At 45.2% G+C, this 17,914-nt stretch overlaps 1 protein-coding gene across 1 annotated transcript in view; it reads right to left on the reverse strand.

The window, feature by feature from the left end:
• ephb4b (eph receptor B4b) overlaps positions 1–7,542 on the reverse strand; it is a 121,960-nt gene extending 114,418 nt beyond the window's left edge. The window contains exons 1-3 of the mRNA XM_072458473.1: positions 7,055–7,542; positions 1,928–2,141; positions 1,104–1,485 (exon numbers count right to left, since the gene is read on the reverse strand). Coding sequence (XP_072314574.1) covers positions 1,104–1,485; positions 1,928–2,141; positions 7,055–7,145 — 687 coding nt within the window. The 5' untranslated portion in view covers positions 7,146–7,542. The remainder of the gene's footprint in view (positions 1–1,103; positions 1,486–1,927; positions 2,142–7,054) is intronic.
• Positions 7,543–17,914: the final 10,372 nt, after the last annotated feature.

Here is a 17,914-nt window from a genome sequence, read left to right on the forward strand (position 1 = left end):
GCCTGCTGGAGCAGCAGCATCACAGAGAGGGAGAGGAAGAGGCTGGACAGAGTCATCAAGAAGTCCAGCTCCGTCCTGGGCTGTGCTCTGGACTCGGTGCAGGAGGTGGGGGACAGGAGGGTCCTGGCTAGATTCACATCTATGCTGGACCATGAGTCTCACCCCCTGCAGGACACTCTGTCCCCTGCAGGACACTCTGTCCCCTGCAGGACACTCTGTCCACTCTGGAGAGCAGCTTCAGTGAGAGACTGATCCACCCTCGCTGTGTGAAGGAAAGGTTCCGTAGGTCTTTCCTTCTGCTGCTGTCAGACTTTATAACAAACACTGTTAGTACTAATGGGAGTTTTTATTTATTTATAGGAGATCTTCTACTGAAAGTGTTTTTCAGACTTCCTATAAGTGATCTGTTCTTCTGGATCTACCTCTGTATCTACCTGCGTTGCAACAATGAAATTTCCCCATGTGGGACAATAAAGGAATATCTTATCTTAGCTTAAGAGGGTTAAGGACAGGAGAGACATACAGCACACACACCCTGAGCCTGAAGGAGAGGACAAGAGGGTTAAGGACAGGAGAGACATACAGCACACACGCCCTGAGCCTGAAGGAGAGGACAAGAGGGTTAAGGACAGGAGAGACATACAGCACACACGCCCTGAGCCTGAAGGAGAGGACAAGAGGGTTAAGGACAGGAGAGACATACAGCACACACGCCCTGAGCCTGAAGGAGAGGACAAGAGGGTGAAGGAGAGGAGAGACATACAGCACACACGCCCTGAGCCTGAAGGAGAGGACAAGAGGGTTAAGGACAGGAGAGACATACAGCACACACACGCTGAGCCTGAAGGAGAGGACAAGAGGGTTAAGGACAGGAGAGACATACAGCACACACGCCCTGAGCCTGAAGGAGAGGACAAGAGGGTTAAGGACAGGAGAGACATACAGCACACACACGCTGAGCCTGAAGGAGAGGACAAGAGGGTTAAGGACAGGAGAGACATACAGCACACACGCCCTGAGCCTGAAGGAGAGGACAAGGGGACAGACTCTAAACTCTACTCCAGGCTCTACTCTGACAGGAGCCCTCCAGGTGGCGCTCTCACCTGCTGCACCAGGGCGTGTGGCACTGTTTCGGGGAAGGAGGCGAAGGCGAGTCGAAGGGGCGGGCACTTCCGGTAGAAGACTTTGAGTGACAGCAGGGCCATGCAGGTGCCTTGGCTCTGAATGGCCAGGTAAAGCCCCGCCCTCGTCAGCCCGTCCAATCGCAGCAGCCGCGTGTTGGAGCGTCTGTTGCCACCGCCGCGTCGCAGCAGGAAGTCTGCGGCGACCGTGGCCACTTTAACAAAGGGCTCGGGAGGGGCGGAGTCAGGGGCGGAGTCAGGTGAGGAGCGAGGGGGCGTGGCCTGGTCCGACTCAAAGGAAAACAGAGTGAAAGTCTCTTTACAGTGACGCTGGTTTAAGGACGAGCACTCCATCATCGTGAACCTGAAAGAGAAAGACCGGGTTTAGACCGGGTTTAAGACCGGGTTTAAGACCGGGTTTAAGACCGGGTTAAAGCAGGGTTTAAGAGCGGGATTTAAGAGCGGGTTCTAGATCAGGGTCAGAGCGGGGTTAGAGCGAGGTTTAAGAGTGGGTTCTAGATCGGGTTTAGAGCGGGGTCAGAGCGGGGTTAAAGCGGGGTCAGAGCGGGGTTAAAGCGGGGTTAGAGCGGGGTTAGAGCGGGGTCGGAGCGGGGTTAGAGCGGGGTTGGATTGGGGTTAGAGCGGGGTCAGAGCGGGGTTAGATCGGGGTTAGAGCGGGGTCAGAGCGGGGTTAGAGCGGGGTCAGAGCGGGGTCAGAGCGGGGTCAGAGCGGGGTTAGAGCGGGGTCAGAGCGGGGTTAGAGCGGGGTCAGAGCGGGGTCAGAGCCTGTTCAGACCCGATCTCACCTGATCTCCGCGTAGACCGTGGTCCCGGACTTGCGTGGGATCCAGTTGGTCCGGAGCCAGTGGACCGTGGGGCTGTTGGAGGAGCAGATCTCAAAAGTCCGGACCGTGTTGTGCTCGTCGTCCAGAACGCTGAGCTCGTCCCACTGAGGGTCGTCGCCGGGATACACGCTCCAGCGGAGGTCAGAGGTCGACAGCTTTGTGTTCAGCAGGACCTCTGGAACACAAACATCCCAGTGTGACTCTACAGCAGTCAGTCCAGAGAGCGTGCGGTCTCTTAGCGGTCTCAAAGTCATTTCTCTGACACAATCACGTCTGGTTTGTGTGTCATGTGGATAGAACCAGTGATGACCTCTGACCTCTGACCTGACACACAGACGTTAGACTTTAGAGATGAGATCATGTGAGTAAACAAAGGTACGTTCAGAGCCTTCTTCTTCTTGGTTCTGAACCTGAGCCACGCCGGCAGCACCAGGATGACATCATTCTGCAGTGACATCATCAGTGTGAGCCGGAGCCACGCCGGCAGCACCAGGATGACATCATTCTGCAGTGACATCATCAGTGTGAGCCGGAGCCACGCCGGCAGCACCAGGATGACATCATTCTGCAGTGACATCATCAGTGTGAGCCGGAGCCACGCCGGCAGCACCAGGATGACATCATTCTGCAGTGACATCATCAGTGTGAGCCGGCGCCACGCCGGCAGCACCAGGATGACATCATTCTGCAGTGACATCATCAGTGTGAGCCGGAGCCACGCCGGCAGCACCAGGATGACATCATTCTGCAGTGACATCATCAGTGTGGGCCGGAGCCACGCCGGCAGCACCAGGATGACATCATTCTGCAGTGACATCATCAGTGTGGGCCGGAGCCACGCCGGCAGCACCAGGATGACATCATTCTGCAGTGACATCATCAGTGTGAGCCGGCGCTCCGGATCAGGCAGTTACACCAGAGCCAGTGGCTAAAGCCGCTTTATGGAGCTTTCTCACACTAACGACTGTCCAAGACCAGTGAGTTCATGGAGGATCATCCTGACGAAGTACTTTCAAATACAAAGAAAGTACTTTCACAAATACATCTACAAAGAAAGTACTTTCACAAATACATCTACAAAGAAAGTACTTTCACAAATACATCTACAAAGAAAGTACTTTCACAAATACATCTACAAAGAAAGTACTTTCACAAATACATCTACAAATAAAGTACTTGCACAAATACATCTACAGAAAGTACTACTGACAGTTCAGGTTCATAAAGTTATAATGGAACTAAACGTGGATAAAACATCACTCCAAGACCTTTTGTCATAATTAGTCACATTTTGTCACTATTAGTCGTGTTTTTTGTGAGAATCACACGTCTCCATGACGACACCAGTATCACACGTCTCCATGACGACACCAGTATCACACGTCTCCATGACGACACCAGCATCACACGTCTCCATGACGACACCAGTATCACACGTCTCCATGACGACACCAGCATCACACGTCTCCATGACGACACCAGTATCACACGTCTCCATGACGACACCAGTATCACACGTCTCCATGACGACACCAGCATCACACGTCTCCATGACGACACCAGCATCACACGTCTCCATGACGACACCAGTATCACACGTCTCCATGACGACACCAGTATCACACGTCTCCATGACGACCCCAGCATCACACGTCTCCATGACGACACCAGTATCACACGTCTCCATGACGACACCAGTATCACACGTCTCCATGACGACCCCAGCATCACACGTCTCCATGACGACACCAGTATCACACGTCTCCATGACGACACCAGTATCACACGTCTCCATGACGACACCAGTATCACACGTCTCCATGACGACCCCAGCATCACACGTCTCCATGACGACCCCAGCATCACACGTCTCCATGACGACACCAGTATCACACGTCTCCATGACGACACCAGTATCACACGTCTCCATGACGACACCAGTATCACACGTCTCCATGACGACACCAGTATCACACGTCTCCATGACGACCCCAGCATCACACGTCTCCATGACGACCCCAGCATCACACGTCTCCATGACGACACCAGCATCACACGTCTCCATGACGACACCAGTATCACACGTCTCCATGACGACACCAGTATCACACGTCTCCATGACGACACCAGTATCACACGTCTCCATGACGACACCAGTATCACACGTCTCCATGACGACACCAGTATCACACGTCTCCATGACGACACCAGTATCACACGTCTCCATGACCGGGCTTGGAACAGAATCCCTCTGTGATGTCATCAAAAAGCACAATTCCACCAGAGACAATTTGCCACTTACACCTTTTTCTGACACTTTAAACATTGAACCAAACAAAGGTTTAAAAAAAAAAAGGGTTTATAGGGTTTATAGAGTTGTTTAAAGGGTTTATAGTGTTGTTTAAAGGGTTTAAAGTGTTGTTTAAAGGGTTTAAAGTGTTGTTTAAAGGATTGTTTAAAATGTTGTTTAAAGTGTTGTTTATGGTGTTGTTTAAAGGGTTTAAAGTGTTGTTTAAAAGAGTTTATAGTGTTGTTTAGGTTTATAGTGTTGTTTAAAATGGTTTAAAGTGTTGTTTAAAGTGTTGTTTAAATGTGTTTGTAGTGTTGTTTAAAAGGGTTTAAAGTGTTGTTTAAAGTGTTGTTTAAAGTCTTGTTTAAAGGGTTTATAGAGTTGTTTAAAGGGTTTATAGTGTTGTTTAAAGGGTTTAAAGTGTTGTTTAAAGGGTTTAAAGTGTTGTTTAAAGGATTGTTTAAAATGTTGTTTAAAGTGTTGTTTATGGTGTTGTTTAAAGGGTTTAAAGTGTTGTTTAAAAGAGTTTATAGTGTTGTTTAGGTTTATAGTGTTGTTTAAATGTGTTTGTAGTGTTGTTTAAAAGGGTTTAAAGTGTTGTTTAAAGTCTTGTTTAAAGTCTTGTTTAAAGGGTTTAAAGTCTTGTTTAAAGGGTTTATAGTGTTGTTTAAAGGGTTTATAATGTTGTTTAAAGGGTTTATAGTGTTGTTTAAAGGGTTTATAGTGTTGTTTAAAGGGTTTCAAGTGTTGTTTGAAAAGGGTTTAAAGTGTTGTTTGAAAAGGGTTTAAAGTGTTGTTTAAAGTGTTGTTTAAAATGTTGTTTAAAGTCTTGTTTAAAGGGTTTAAAGTCTTGTTTAAAGGGTTTAAAGTCTTGTTTAAAGGGTTTAAAGTCTTGTTTAAAGGGTTTATAGTGTTGTTTTAAAGGGTTTAAAGTCTTGTTTAAAGGGTTTAAAGTCTTGTTTAAAGGGTTTATAGTGTTGTTTTAAAGGGTTTATAGTGTTGTTTAGAAGGGTTTATAGCGTTGTTTAAAGGGTTTATAGTGTTGTTAAGTGTTGTTTAAAGTGTTGTTTAAAGGGTTTATAGTGTTGTTTAAAAGGGTTTAAAGGGTTGTTTAAAGTGTTGTTTAAAAGGGTTTAAAGTGTTGTTTAAAAGAGTTTATAGTGTTGTTTAGGTTTATAGTGTTGTTTAAAATGGTTTAAAGTGTTGTTTAAAAGGGTTTGTAGTGTTGTTTAAAAGGGTTTAAAATGTTGTTTAAATGTGTTTGTAGTGTTGTTTAAAAGGGTTTATAGTGTTGTTTAAAAGGGTTTTTGGTGTTGTTTATAAGGGTTTAAAGTGTTGTTTATAGTGTTGTTTAAAGGGTTTAAAGTCTTGTTTAAAGTCTTGTTTAAAGGGTTTAAAGTGTTGTTTAAAGGGTTTAAAGTGTTGTTTAAAGGGTTTATAGTGTTGTTTAGATCTATAGTGTTGTTTAAAATGGTTTAAAGTGTTGTTTAAAGGGTTTTAAGTGTTGTTTAAAAGTTTTATAGTGTAAGTGTTGTTTAAAAGGTTTAGTGTTGTTTATAGTGTTGTTTAAAGGGTTTATAGTGTTGTTTAAAGGGTTTATAGTGTTGTTTAAAGGGTTTATAGTGTTGTTTAAAGGGTTTAAAGGGTTGTTTAAAAGGGTTTAAAGGGTTGTTTAAAGTGTTGTTTAAAGGGTTTATAGTGTTGTTTAAAGGGTTGTTTATAGTGTTGTTTAGTGTTGTTTAAAGGGTTTAAAGTGTTGTTTAAAGGGTTTAGTGTTGTTTAAAGGGTTTATAGTGTTGTTTAAAGGGTTGTTTATAGTGTTGTTTAAAGGGTTTATAGTGTTGTTTATAGTGTTGTTTAGTGTTGTTTATAGTGTTGTTTAAAGGGTTTATAGTGTTGTTTAAAGTGTTGTTTATAGGGTTGTTTATATTGTTGTTTAAAATGTTGTTTAAAGGGTTTATAGTGTTGTTTATAGTGTTGTTTAAAGGGTTTATAGTGTTGTTTATAGTGTTGTTTATAGTGTTGTTTAAAGGGTTTATAGTGTTGTTTATAGTGTTGTTTATAGTGTTGTTTATAGTGTTGTTTATAGTGTTGTTTATAGTGTTGTTTAAAGGGTTGTTTATAGTGTTGTTTATAGTGTTGTTTATAGTGTTGTTTATAGTGTTGTTTATAGTGTTGTTTAAAGGGTTGTTTAGTGTTGTTTAGTGTTGTTTAAAGGGTTTAAAGTGTTGTTTAAAGGGTTTATAGTGTTGTTTAAAGGGTTGTTTATAGTGTTGTTTAAAGGGTTTATAGTGTTGTTTATAGTGTTGTTTAGTGTTGTTTAAAGGGTTGTTTATAGTGTTGTTTATAGTGTTGTTTAAAGGGTTGTTTATAGTGTTGTTTATAGTGTTGTTTATATTGTTGTTTAAAATGTTGTTTAAAGGGTTTATAGTGTTGTTTAAAGGGTTTATAGTGTTTATAGTGTTGTTTAAAGGGTTTATAGTGTTGTTTATAGTGTTGTTTAAAGGGTTTAAAGTGTTGTTTATAGTGTTGTTTAAAGGGTTTATAGTGTTGTTTATAGTGTTGTTTATAGTGTTGTTTAAAGGGTTTATAGTGTTGTTTATAGTGTTGTTTATAGTGTTGTTTATAGTGTTGTTTAAAGGGTTTATAGTGTTGTTTATAGTGTTGTTTATAGTGTTGTTTAAAGGGTTTATAGTGTTGTTTATAGTGTTGTTTATAGTGTTGTTTATAGTGTTGTTTATAGTGTTGTTTAAAGGGTTTAAAGTGTTGTTTAAAGGGTTTTTAAAGTATAAACTCACCTTCCTCCGCGGCGCAGCGCGGCAGCAGCAGCCGGAGCAGGAGCATCCAGACCCCGCAGGAGCAGCAGGCCCGGCCCGGGGGGAGCCCCATCCCCGCGGCCCCGCCACCGACCTACCGACCCCCGGTGAGTGACGTCACCAGGAGCTGCATCCACACCGGAAGAGACGGAGGGGGAGGGGGGGCAAAATGGAGGCCGTAAAGTGCCAAATTCCAGGGAGATCCAGGGCGCAGCGAGTCCCGGGCCAGGCCCGCTCCGGAGCCGCAAAGTCCCGTAATCCACAACAATGAAGCGGGTACACGGAGCTCCAGAACCACAGCGGGGCGTGGCGCTGCTCAACCCGCGACAGGAGCACCGACAGGCGGACTGCGAGCCGCCGAGTGTCGGTGTCGGACCTGGCGCTCCACAAGTCCAGAGCCTAAAGTAAAGTCCCGGAGGCGGAGGTCAGACCCGGGTCCAGACTGAAGCTCTCGGTCCCGGCTCAGTTTAGCTCAGTTTAGCTCAGTTTAGCTCAGTTTAGCTCAGTTTAGCTCAGTTTAGCTCAGTTTAGCTCAGTTTAGCTCCGTCCCTTTCACTTCAAAGCTGAAGCTGAAGTTTGAGACAAAAGCTGAAAGTTTAGCCGCAGCTCCCGCCCCCGCTCTGTGATTGGTGGACATGGAAGAGGCTGCACTGTGATTGGTCCACGCCGCTGTCAGTTTGAACTGCGGATCCGGAGGAATGTGAGCGGAAGAAGAAGAAGAAGAAGAAGAAGAATGTGTCTGGAGTTTATTAAGAGCTTCTATTTAGTGCTGACCTTAGAGATAAAGCTCTAACATCACCACATAATACATCACATGTTACGCCTTTTATTGCGTTTGACTTAGTCCTGGTTTAGTCCTGGTTTAGACCTGGTTTAGTCCTGGTTTAGACCTGGTTTAGACCTGGTTTAGTCCAGGTTTAGACCTGGTTTGGACCTGGTTTAGACCTGGTTTAGTCCTGGTTTAGTCCTGGTTTAGACCTGGTTTAGTCCTGGTTTAGTCCAGGTTTAGACCAGGTTTAGTCCTGGTTTAGTCCAGGTTTAGACCAGGTTTAGTCCTGGTTTAGACCTGGTTTAGTCCTGGTTTAGTCCAGGTTTAGACCAGGTTTAGTCCTGGTTTAGTCCAGGTTTAGTCCTGGTTTAGTCCTGGTTCAGGTCTGACCTCACTCAGGTGTGAAACTTTAGCTGAGGCTCAAGTTTCTTTTCACCTCGAAAACAAAAGAACAAAAACTGTCCCAGGTCTAAAGCAGGACTAAACCAGGACTAAACCAGGTCTAAACCAGGTCTAAACCAGGACTAAACCAGGACTAAACCAGGTCTAAACCAGGTCTAAACCAGGACTAAACCAGAACTAAACCAGGACTAAACCAGGTCTAAACCAGGTCTAAACCAGGACTAAACCAGGACTAAACCAGGACTAAACCAGGACTAAACCAGGACTAAACCAGGACTAAACCAGGACTAAACCAGGTCTAAACCAGGTCTAAACCAGGTCTAAACCAGGACTAAACCAGGACTAAACCAGGACTAAACCAGGTCTAAACCAGGTCTAAACCAGGTCTAAACCAGGACTAAACCAGGACTAAACCAGGTCTAAACCAGGTCTAAACCAGGACTAAACCAGGACTAAACCAGGACTAAACCAGGACTAAACCTGGTCTAAACCAGGACTAAACCAGGACTAAACCAGGTCTAAACCAGGACTAAACCTGGACTAAACCAGGACTAAACCAGGACTAAACCAGGACTAAACCAGGACTAAACCAGGACTAAACCAGGTCTAAACCAGGACTAAACCAGGACTAAACCAGGTCTAAACCAGGTCTAAACCAGGACTAAACCAGGACTAAACCAGGACTAAACCAGGTCTAAACCAGGTCTAAACCAGGACTAAACCAGAACTAAACCAGGACTAAACCAGGTCTAAACCAGGTCTAAACCAGGACTAAACCAGGACTAAACCAGGACTAAACCAGGACTAAACCAGGACTAAACCAGGTCTAAACCAGGACTAAACCAGGACTAAACCAGGTCTAAACCAGGTCTAAACCAGGTCTAAACCAGGACTAAACCAGGACTAAACCAGGACTAAACCAGGACTAAACCAGGTCTAAACCAGGTCTAAACCAGGTCTAAACCAGGACTAAACCAGGACTAAACCAGGTCTAAACCAGGTCTAAACCAGGACTAAACCAGGACTAAACCAGGACTAAACCAGGACTAAACCTGGTCTAAACCAGGACTAAACCAGGACTAAACCAGGTCTAAACCAGGACTAAACCTGGACTAAACCAGGACTAAACCAGGACTAAACCAGGACTAAACCAGGACTAAACCAGGACTAAACCAGGTCTAAACCAGGACTAAACCAGGACTAAACCAGGTCTAAACCAGGTCTAAACCAGGTCTAAACCAGGACTAAACCAGGACTAAACCAGGACTAAACCAGGTCTAAACCAGGTCTAAACCAGGTCTAAACCAGGACTAAACCAGGACTAAACCAGGTCTAAACCAGGTCTAAACCAGGACTAAACCAGGACTAAACCAGGACTAAACCAGGACTAAACCAGGTCTAAACCAGGTCTAAACCAGGTCTAAACCAGGACTAAACCAGGACTAAACCAGGTCTAAACCAGGTCTAAACCAGGACTAAACCAGGACTAAACCAGGACTAAACCAGGTCTAAACCAGGACTAAACCAGGACTAAACCAGGTCTAAACCAGGTCCAAACCAGGTCCAAACCTGGACTAAACCAGGACTAAACCAGGTCTAAACCAGGTCTAAACCAGGACTAAACCAGGACTAAACCAGGACTAAACCAGGACTAAACCAGGTCTAAACCAGGACTAAACCAGGACTAAACCAGGACTAAACCAGGACTAAACCAGGTCTAAACCTGGTCTAAACCAGGACTAAACCAGGTCCAAACCAGGACTAAACCAGGACTAAACCAGGTCTAAACCAGGACTAAACCAGGACTAAACCAGGTCTAAACCAGGTCTAAACCAGGACTAAACCAGGACTAAACCAGGACTAAACCTGGTCTAAACCAGGACTAAACCAGGACTAAACCAGGTCTAAACCAGGACTAAACCAGGACTAAACCAGGTCTAAACCAGGTCCAAACCAGGTCTAAACCTGGACTAAACCAGGACTAAACCAGGTCTAAACCAGGTCTAAACCAGGACTAAACCAGGACTAAACCAGGACTAAACCAGGTCTAAACCAGGTCTAAACCAGGACTAAACCAGGACTAAACCAGGACTAAACCAGGTCTAAACCAGGTCTAAACCAGGTCTAAACCAGGACTAAACCAGGTCTAAACCAGGACTAAACCAGGACTAAACCAGGTCTAAACCAGGTCTAAACCAGGACTAAACCAGGACTAAACCAGGACTAAACCAGGACTAAATCTGGTCTAAACCAGGACTAAACCAGGACTAAACCAGGACTAAACCAGGACTAAACCAGGTCTAAACCAGGTCTAAACCAGGACTAAACCAGGACTAAACCAGGACTAAACCAGGACTAAATCTGGTCTAAACCAGGTCTAAACCAGGTCTAAACCAGGACTAAACCAGGACTAAACCAGGACTAAACCAGGACTAAATCTGGTCTAAACCAGGACTAAACCAGGACTAAACCAGGTCCAAACCAGGTCTAAACCAGGACTAAACCAGGACTAAACCAGGACTAAACCAGGTCTAAACCAGGTCTAAACCAGGACTAAACCAGGACTAAACCAGGACTAAACCAGGACTAAACCAGGTCTAAACCAGGACTAAACCAGGACTAAACCAGGACTAAACCAGGACTAAACCAGGACTAAACCTGGTCTAAACCAGGACTAAACCAGGACTAAACCAGGTCTAAACCAGGACTAAACCAGGACTAAACCAGGTCTAAACCAGGTCCAAACCAGGTCTAAACCTGGACTAAACCAGGACTAAACCAGGTCTAAACCAGGTCTAAACCAGGACTAAACCAGGACTAAACCAGGACTAAACCAGGTCTAAACCAGGTCTAAACCAGGACTAAACCAGGTCTAAACCAGGTCTAAACCAGGACTAAACCAGGTCTAAACCAGGACTAAACCAGGACTAAACCAGGACTAAACCTGGTCTAAACCAGGACTAAACCAGGACTAAACCAGGTCTAAACCAGGACTAAACCAGGACTAAACCAGGACTAAACCAGGACTAAACCAGGTCTAAACCAGGTCTAAACCAGGACTAAACCAGGACTAAACCAGGACTAAACCAGGTCTAAACCAGGTCTAAACCAGGACTAAACCAGGACTAAACCAGGACTAAACCAGGACTAAACCAGGTCTAAACCAGGACTAAACCAGGACTAAACCAGGTCTAAACCAGGTCTAAACCAGGTCTAAACCAGGACTAAACCAGGACTAAACCAGGACTAAACCAGGTCTAAACCAGGTCTAAACCAGGTCTAAACCAGGACTAAACCAGGACTAAACCAGGTCTAAACCAGGTCTAAACCAGGACTAAACCAGGACTAAACCAGGACTAAACCAGGACTAAACCTGGTCTAAACCAGGACTAAACCAGGACTAAACCAGGTCTAAACCAGGACTAAACCTGGACTAAACCAGGACTAAACCAGGACTAAACCAGGACTAAACCAGGACTAAACCAGGACTAAACCAGGTCTAAACCAGGTCTAAACCAGGTCTAAACCAGGACTAAACCAGGACTAAACCAGGACTAAACCAGGTCTAAACCAGGTCTAAACCAGGTCTAAACCAGGACTAAACCAGGACTAAACCAGGTCTAAACCAGGTCTAAACCAGGACTAAACCAGGACTAAACCAGGACTAAACCAGGACTAAACCAGGTCTAAACCAGGTCTAAACCAGGTCTAAACCAGGACTAAACCAGGACTAAACCAGGTCTAAACCAGGTCTAAACCAGGACTAAACCAGGACTAAACCAGGACTAAACCAGGTCTAAACCAGGACTAAACCAGGACTAAACCAGGTCTAAACCAGGTCCAAACCAGGTCTAAACCTGGACTAAACCAGGACTAAACCAGGTCTAAACCAGGTCTAAACCAGGACTAAACCAGGACTAAACCAGGACTAAACCAGGACTAAACCAGGTCTAAACCAGGACTAAACCAGGACTAAACCAGGACTAAACCAGGACTAAACCAGGTCTAAACCTGGTCTAAACCAGGACTAAACCAGGTCCAAACCAGGACTAAACCAGGACTAAACCAGGTCTAAACCAGGACTAAACCAGGACTAAACCAGGTCTAAACCAGGTCTAAACCAGGACTAAACCAGGACTAAACCAGGTCTAAACCAGGTCTAAACCAGGACTAAACCAGAACTAAACCAGGACTAAACCAGGTCTAAACCAGGTCTAAACCAGGACTAAACCAGGACTAAACCAGGACTAAACCAGGACTAAACCAGGACTAAACCAGGACTAAACCAGGACTAAACCAGGTCTAAACCAGGTCTAAACCAGGTCTAAACCAGGACTAAACCAGGACTAAACCAGGACTAAACCAGGTCTAAACCAGGTCTAAACCAGGTCTAAACCAGGACTAAACCAGGACTAAACCAGGTCTAAACCAGGTCTAAACCAGGACTAAACCAGGACTAAACCAGGACTAAACCAGGACTAAACCTGGTCTAAACCAGGACTAAACCAGGACTAAACCAGGTCTAAACCAGGACTAAACCTGGACTAAACCAGGACTAAACCAGGACTAAACCAGGACTAAACCAGGACTAAACCAGGACTAAACCAGGTCTAAACCAGGACTAAACCAGGACTAAACCAGGTCTAAACCAGGTCTAAACCAGGACTAAACCAGGACTAAACCAGGACTAAACCAGGTCTAAACCAGGTCTAAACCAGGACTAAACCAGAACTAAACCAGGACTAAACCAGGTCTAAACCAGGACTAAACCAGGACTAAACCAGGACTAAACCAGGACTAAACCAGGACTAAACCAGGTCTAAACCAGGACTAAACCAGGACTAAACCAGGTCTAAACCAGGTCTAAACCAGGTCTAAACCAGGACTAAACCAGGACTAAACCAGGACTAAACCAGGTCTAAACCAGGTCTAAACCAGGTCTAAACCAGGACTAAACCAGGACTAAACCAGGTCTAAACCAGGTCTAAACCAGGACTAAACCAGGACTAAACCAGGACTAAACCAGGACTAAACCTGGTCTAAACCAGGACTAAACCAGGACTAAACCAGGTCTAAACCAGGACTAAACCTGGACTAAACCAGGACTAAACCAGGACTAAACCAGGACTAAACCAGGACTAAACCAGGACTAAACCAGGTCTAAACCAGGACTAAACCAGGACTAAACCAGGTCTAAACCAGGTCTAAACCAGGTCTAAACCAGGACTAAACCAGGACTAAACCAGGACTAAACCAGGTCTAAACCAGGTCTAAACCAGGTCTAAACCAGGACTAAACCAGGTCTAAACCAGGTCTAAACCAGGACTAAACCAGGACTAAACCAGGACTAAACCAGGACTAAACCAGGTCTAAACCAGGTCTAAACCAGGTCTAAACCAGGACTAAACCAGGTCTAAACCAGGACTAAACCAGGACTAAACCAGGTCTAAACCAGGTCTAAACCAGGACTAAACCAGGACTAAACCAGGACTAAACCAGGACTAAATCTGGTCTAAACCAGGACTAAACCAGGACTAAACCAGGACTAAACCAGGACTAAACCAGGTCTAAACCAGGTCTAAACCAGGACTAAACCAGGACTAAACCAGGACTAAACCAGGACTAAACCAGGACTAAACCAGGACTAAACCTGGTCTAAACCAGGACTAAACCAGGACTAAACCAGGACTAAACCAGGACTAAACCAGGACTAAACCAGGTCTAAACCAGGACTAAACCAGGACTAAACCAGGTCTAAACCAGGTCTAAACCAGGTCTAAACCAGGACTAAACCAGGACTAAACCAGGACTAAACCAGGTCTAAACCAGGTCTAAACCAGGTCTAAACCAGGACTAAACCAGGTCTAAACCAGGTCTAAACCAGGACTAAACCAGGACTAAACCAGGACTAAACCAGGACTAAACCAGGTCTAAACCAGGTCTAAACCAGGTCTAAACCAGGACTAAACCAGGTCTAAACCAGGACTAAACCAGGACTAAACCAGGTCTAAACCAGGTCTAAACCAGGACTAAACCAGGACTAAACCAGGACTAAACCAGGACTAAATCTGGTCTAAACCAGGACTAAACCAGGACTAAACCAGGACTAAACCAGGACTAAACCAGGTCTAAACCAGGTCTAAACCAGGACTAAACCAGGACTAAACCAGGACTAAACCAGGACTAAATCTGGTCTAAACCAGGTCTAAACCAGGTCTAAACCAGGACTAAACCAGGACTAAACCAGGACTAAACCAGGACTAAATCTGGTCTAAACCAGGACTAAACCAGGACTAAACCAGGTCTAAACCAGGACTAAACCAGGACTAAACCAGGACTAAACCAGGACTAAACCAGGTCTAAACCTGGTCTAAACCAGGACTAAACCAGGTCTAAACCAGGTCTAAACCAGGTCTAAACCAGGTCTAAACCAGGACTAAACCAGGACTAAACCAGGACTAAACCAGGTCTAAACCAGGTCTAAACCAGGTCTAAACCAGGTCCAAACCAGGTCCAAACCAGGTCTAAACCAGGACTAAACCAGGACTAAACCAGGACTAAACCAGGACTAAACCAGGTCTAAACCAGGACTAAACCAGGACTAAACCAGGTCTAAACCAGGTCTAAACCAGGACTAAACCAGGACTAAACCAGGACTAAACCAGGACTAAACCTGGTCTAAACCAGGACTAAACCAGGACTAAACCAGGTCTAAACCAGGACTAAACCAGGACTAAACCAGGTCTAAACCAGGTCCAAACCAGGTCTAAACCTGGACTAAACCAGGACTAAACCAGGTCTAAACCAGGTCTAAACCAGGACTAAACCAGGACTAAACCAGGACTAAACCAGGTCTAAACCAGGTCTAAACCAGGACTAAACCAGGTCTAAACCAGGTCTAAACCAGGACTAAACCAGGTCTAAACCAGGACTAAACCAGGACTAAACCAGGACTAAACCTGGTCTAAACCAGGACTAAACCAGGACTAAACCAGGTCTAAACCAGGACTAAACCAGGACTAAACCAGGACTAAACCAGGACTAAACCAGGTCTAAACCAGGTCTAAACCAGGACTAAACCAGGACTAAACCAGGACTAAACCAGGTCTAAACCAGGTCTAAACCAGGACTAAACCAGGACTAAACCAGGACTAAACCAGGACTAAACCAGGTCTAAACCAGGACTAAACCAGGACTAAACCAGGTCTAAACCAGGTCTAAACCAGGACTAAACCAGGACTAAACCAGGACTAAACCAGGTCTAAACCAGGTCTAAACCAGGTCTAAACCAGGACTAAACCAGGACTAAACCAGGTCTAAACCAGGTCTAAACCAGGACTAAACCAGGACTAAACCAGGACTAAACCAGGACTAAACCTGGTCTAAACCAGGACTAAACCAGGACTAAACCAGGTCTAAACCAGGACTAAACCTGGACTAAACCAGGACTAAACCAGGACTAAACCAGGACTAAACCAGGACTAAACCAGGACTAAACCAGGTCTAAACCAGGTCTAAACCAGGTCTAAACCAGGACTAAACCAGGACTAAACCAGGACTAAACCAGGTCTAAACCAGGTCTAAACCAGGTCTAAACCAGGACTAAACCAGGACTAAACCAGGTCTAAACCAGGTCTAAACCAGGACTAAACCAGGACTAAACCAGGACTAAACCAGGACTAAACCAGGTCTAAACCAGGTCTAAACCAGGTCTAAACCAGGACTAAACCAGGACTAAACCAGGTCTAAACCAGGTCTAAACCAGGACTAAACCAGGACTAAACCAGGACTAAACCAGGTCTAAACCAGGACTAAACCAGGACTAAACCAGGTCTAAACCAGGTCCAAACCAGGTCTAAACCTGGACTAAACCAGGACTAAACCAGGTCTAAACCAGGTCTAAACCAGGACTAAACCAGGACTAAACCAGGACTAAACCAGGACTAAACCAGGTCTAAACCAGGACTAAACCAGGACTAAACCAGGACTAAACCAGGACTAAACCAGGTCTAAACCTGGTCTAAACCAGGACTAAACCAGGTCCAAACCAGGACTAAACCAGGACTAAACCAGGTCTAAACCAGGACTAAACCAGGACTAAACCAGGTCTAAACCAGGTCTAAACCAGGACTAAACCAGGACTAAACCAGGACTAAACCTGGTCTAAACCAGGACTAAACCAGGACTAAACCAGGTCTAAACCAGGACTAAACCAGGACTAAACCAGGTCTAAACCAGGTCCAAACCAGGTCTAAACCTGGACTAAACCAGGACTAAACCAGGTCTAAACCAGGTCTAAACCAGGACTAAACCAGGACTAAACCAGGACTAAACCAGGTCTAAACCAGGTCTAAACCAGGACTAAACCAGGACTAAACCAGGACTAAACCAGGTCTAAACCAGGTCTAAACCAGGTCTAAACCAGGACTAAACCAGGTCTAAACCAGGACTAAACCAGGACTAAACCAGGTCTAAACCAGGTCTAAACCAGGACTAAACCAGGACTAAACCAGGACTAAACCAGGACTAAATCTGGTCTAAACCAGGACTAAACCAGGACTAAACCAGGACTAAACCAGGTCTAAACCAGGTCTAAACCAGGACTAAACCAGGACTAAACCAGGACTAAACCAGGACTAAATCTGGTCTAAACCAGGTCTAAACCAGGTCTAAACCAGGACTAAACCAGGACTAAACCAGGACTAAACCAGGACTAAATCTGGTCTAAACCAGGACTAAACCAGGACTAAACCAGGTCTAAACCAGGACTAAACCAGGACTAAACCAGGACTAAACCAGGACTAAACCAGGTCTAAACCTGGTCTAAACCAGGACTAAACCAGGTCTAAACCAGGTCTAAACCAGGTCTAAACCAGGACTAAACCAGGACTAAACCAGGACTAAACCAGGTCTAAACCAGGTCTAAACCAGGTCTAAACCAGGTCCAAACCAGGTCCAAACCAGGTCTAAACCAGGACTAAACCAGGACTAAACCAGGACTAAACCAGGTCTAAACCAGGACTAAACCAGGACTAAACCAGGTCTAAACCAGGTCTAAACCAGGACTAAACCAGGACTAAACCAGGACTAAACCAGGACTAAACCAGGACTAAACCAGGACTAAACCTGGTCTAAACCAGGACTAAACCAGGACTAAACCAGGTCTAAACCAGGACTAAACCAGGACTAAACCAGGTCTAAACCAGGTCCAAACCAGGTCTAAACCTGGACTAAACCAGGACTAAACCAGGTCTAAACCAGGTCTAAACCAGGACTAAACCAGGACTAAACCAGGACTAAACCAGGTCTAAACCAGGTCTAAACCAGGACTAAACCAGGACTAAACCAGGACTAAACCAGGTCTAAACCAGGTCTAAACCAGGTCTAAACCAGGACTAAACCAGGTCTAAACCAGGACTAAACCAGGACTAAACCAGGTCTAAACCAGGACTAAACCAGGACTAAACCAGGACTAAACCTGGTCTAAACCAGGACTAAACCAGGACTAAACCAGGTCTAAACCAGGACTAAACCAGGACTAAACCAGGACTAAACCAGGTCTAAACCAGGTCTAAACCAGGACTAAACCAGGACTAAACCAGGACTAAACCAGGTCTAAACCAGGTCTAAACCAGGACTAAACCAGGACTAAACCAGGACTAAACCAGGAC

The sequence above is a fragment of the Eucyclogobius newberryi genome, unplaced genomic scaffold (assembly GCF_026437365.1).
Source record: "Eucyclogobius newberryi isolate DKJ021-1_F unplaced genomic scaffold, fEucNew1.0.hap1 SCAF_22, whole genome shotgun sequence".
Lineage (NCBI taxonomy): Eukaryota > Metazoa > Chordata > Actinopteri > Gobiiformes > Gobiidae > Eucyclogobius > Eucyclogobius newberryi.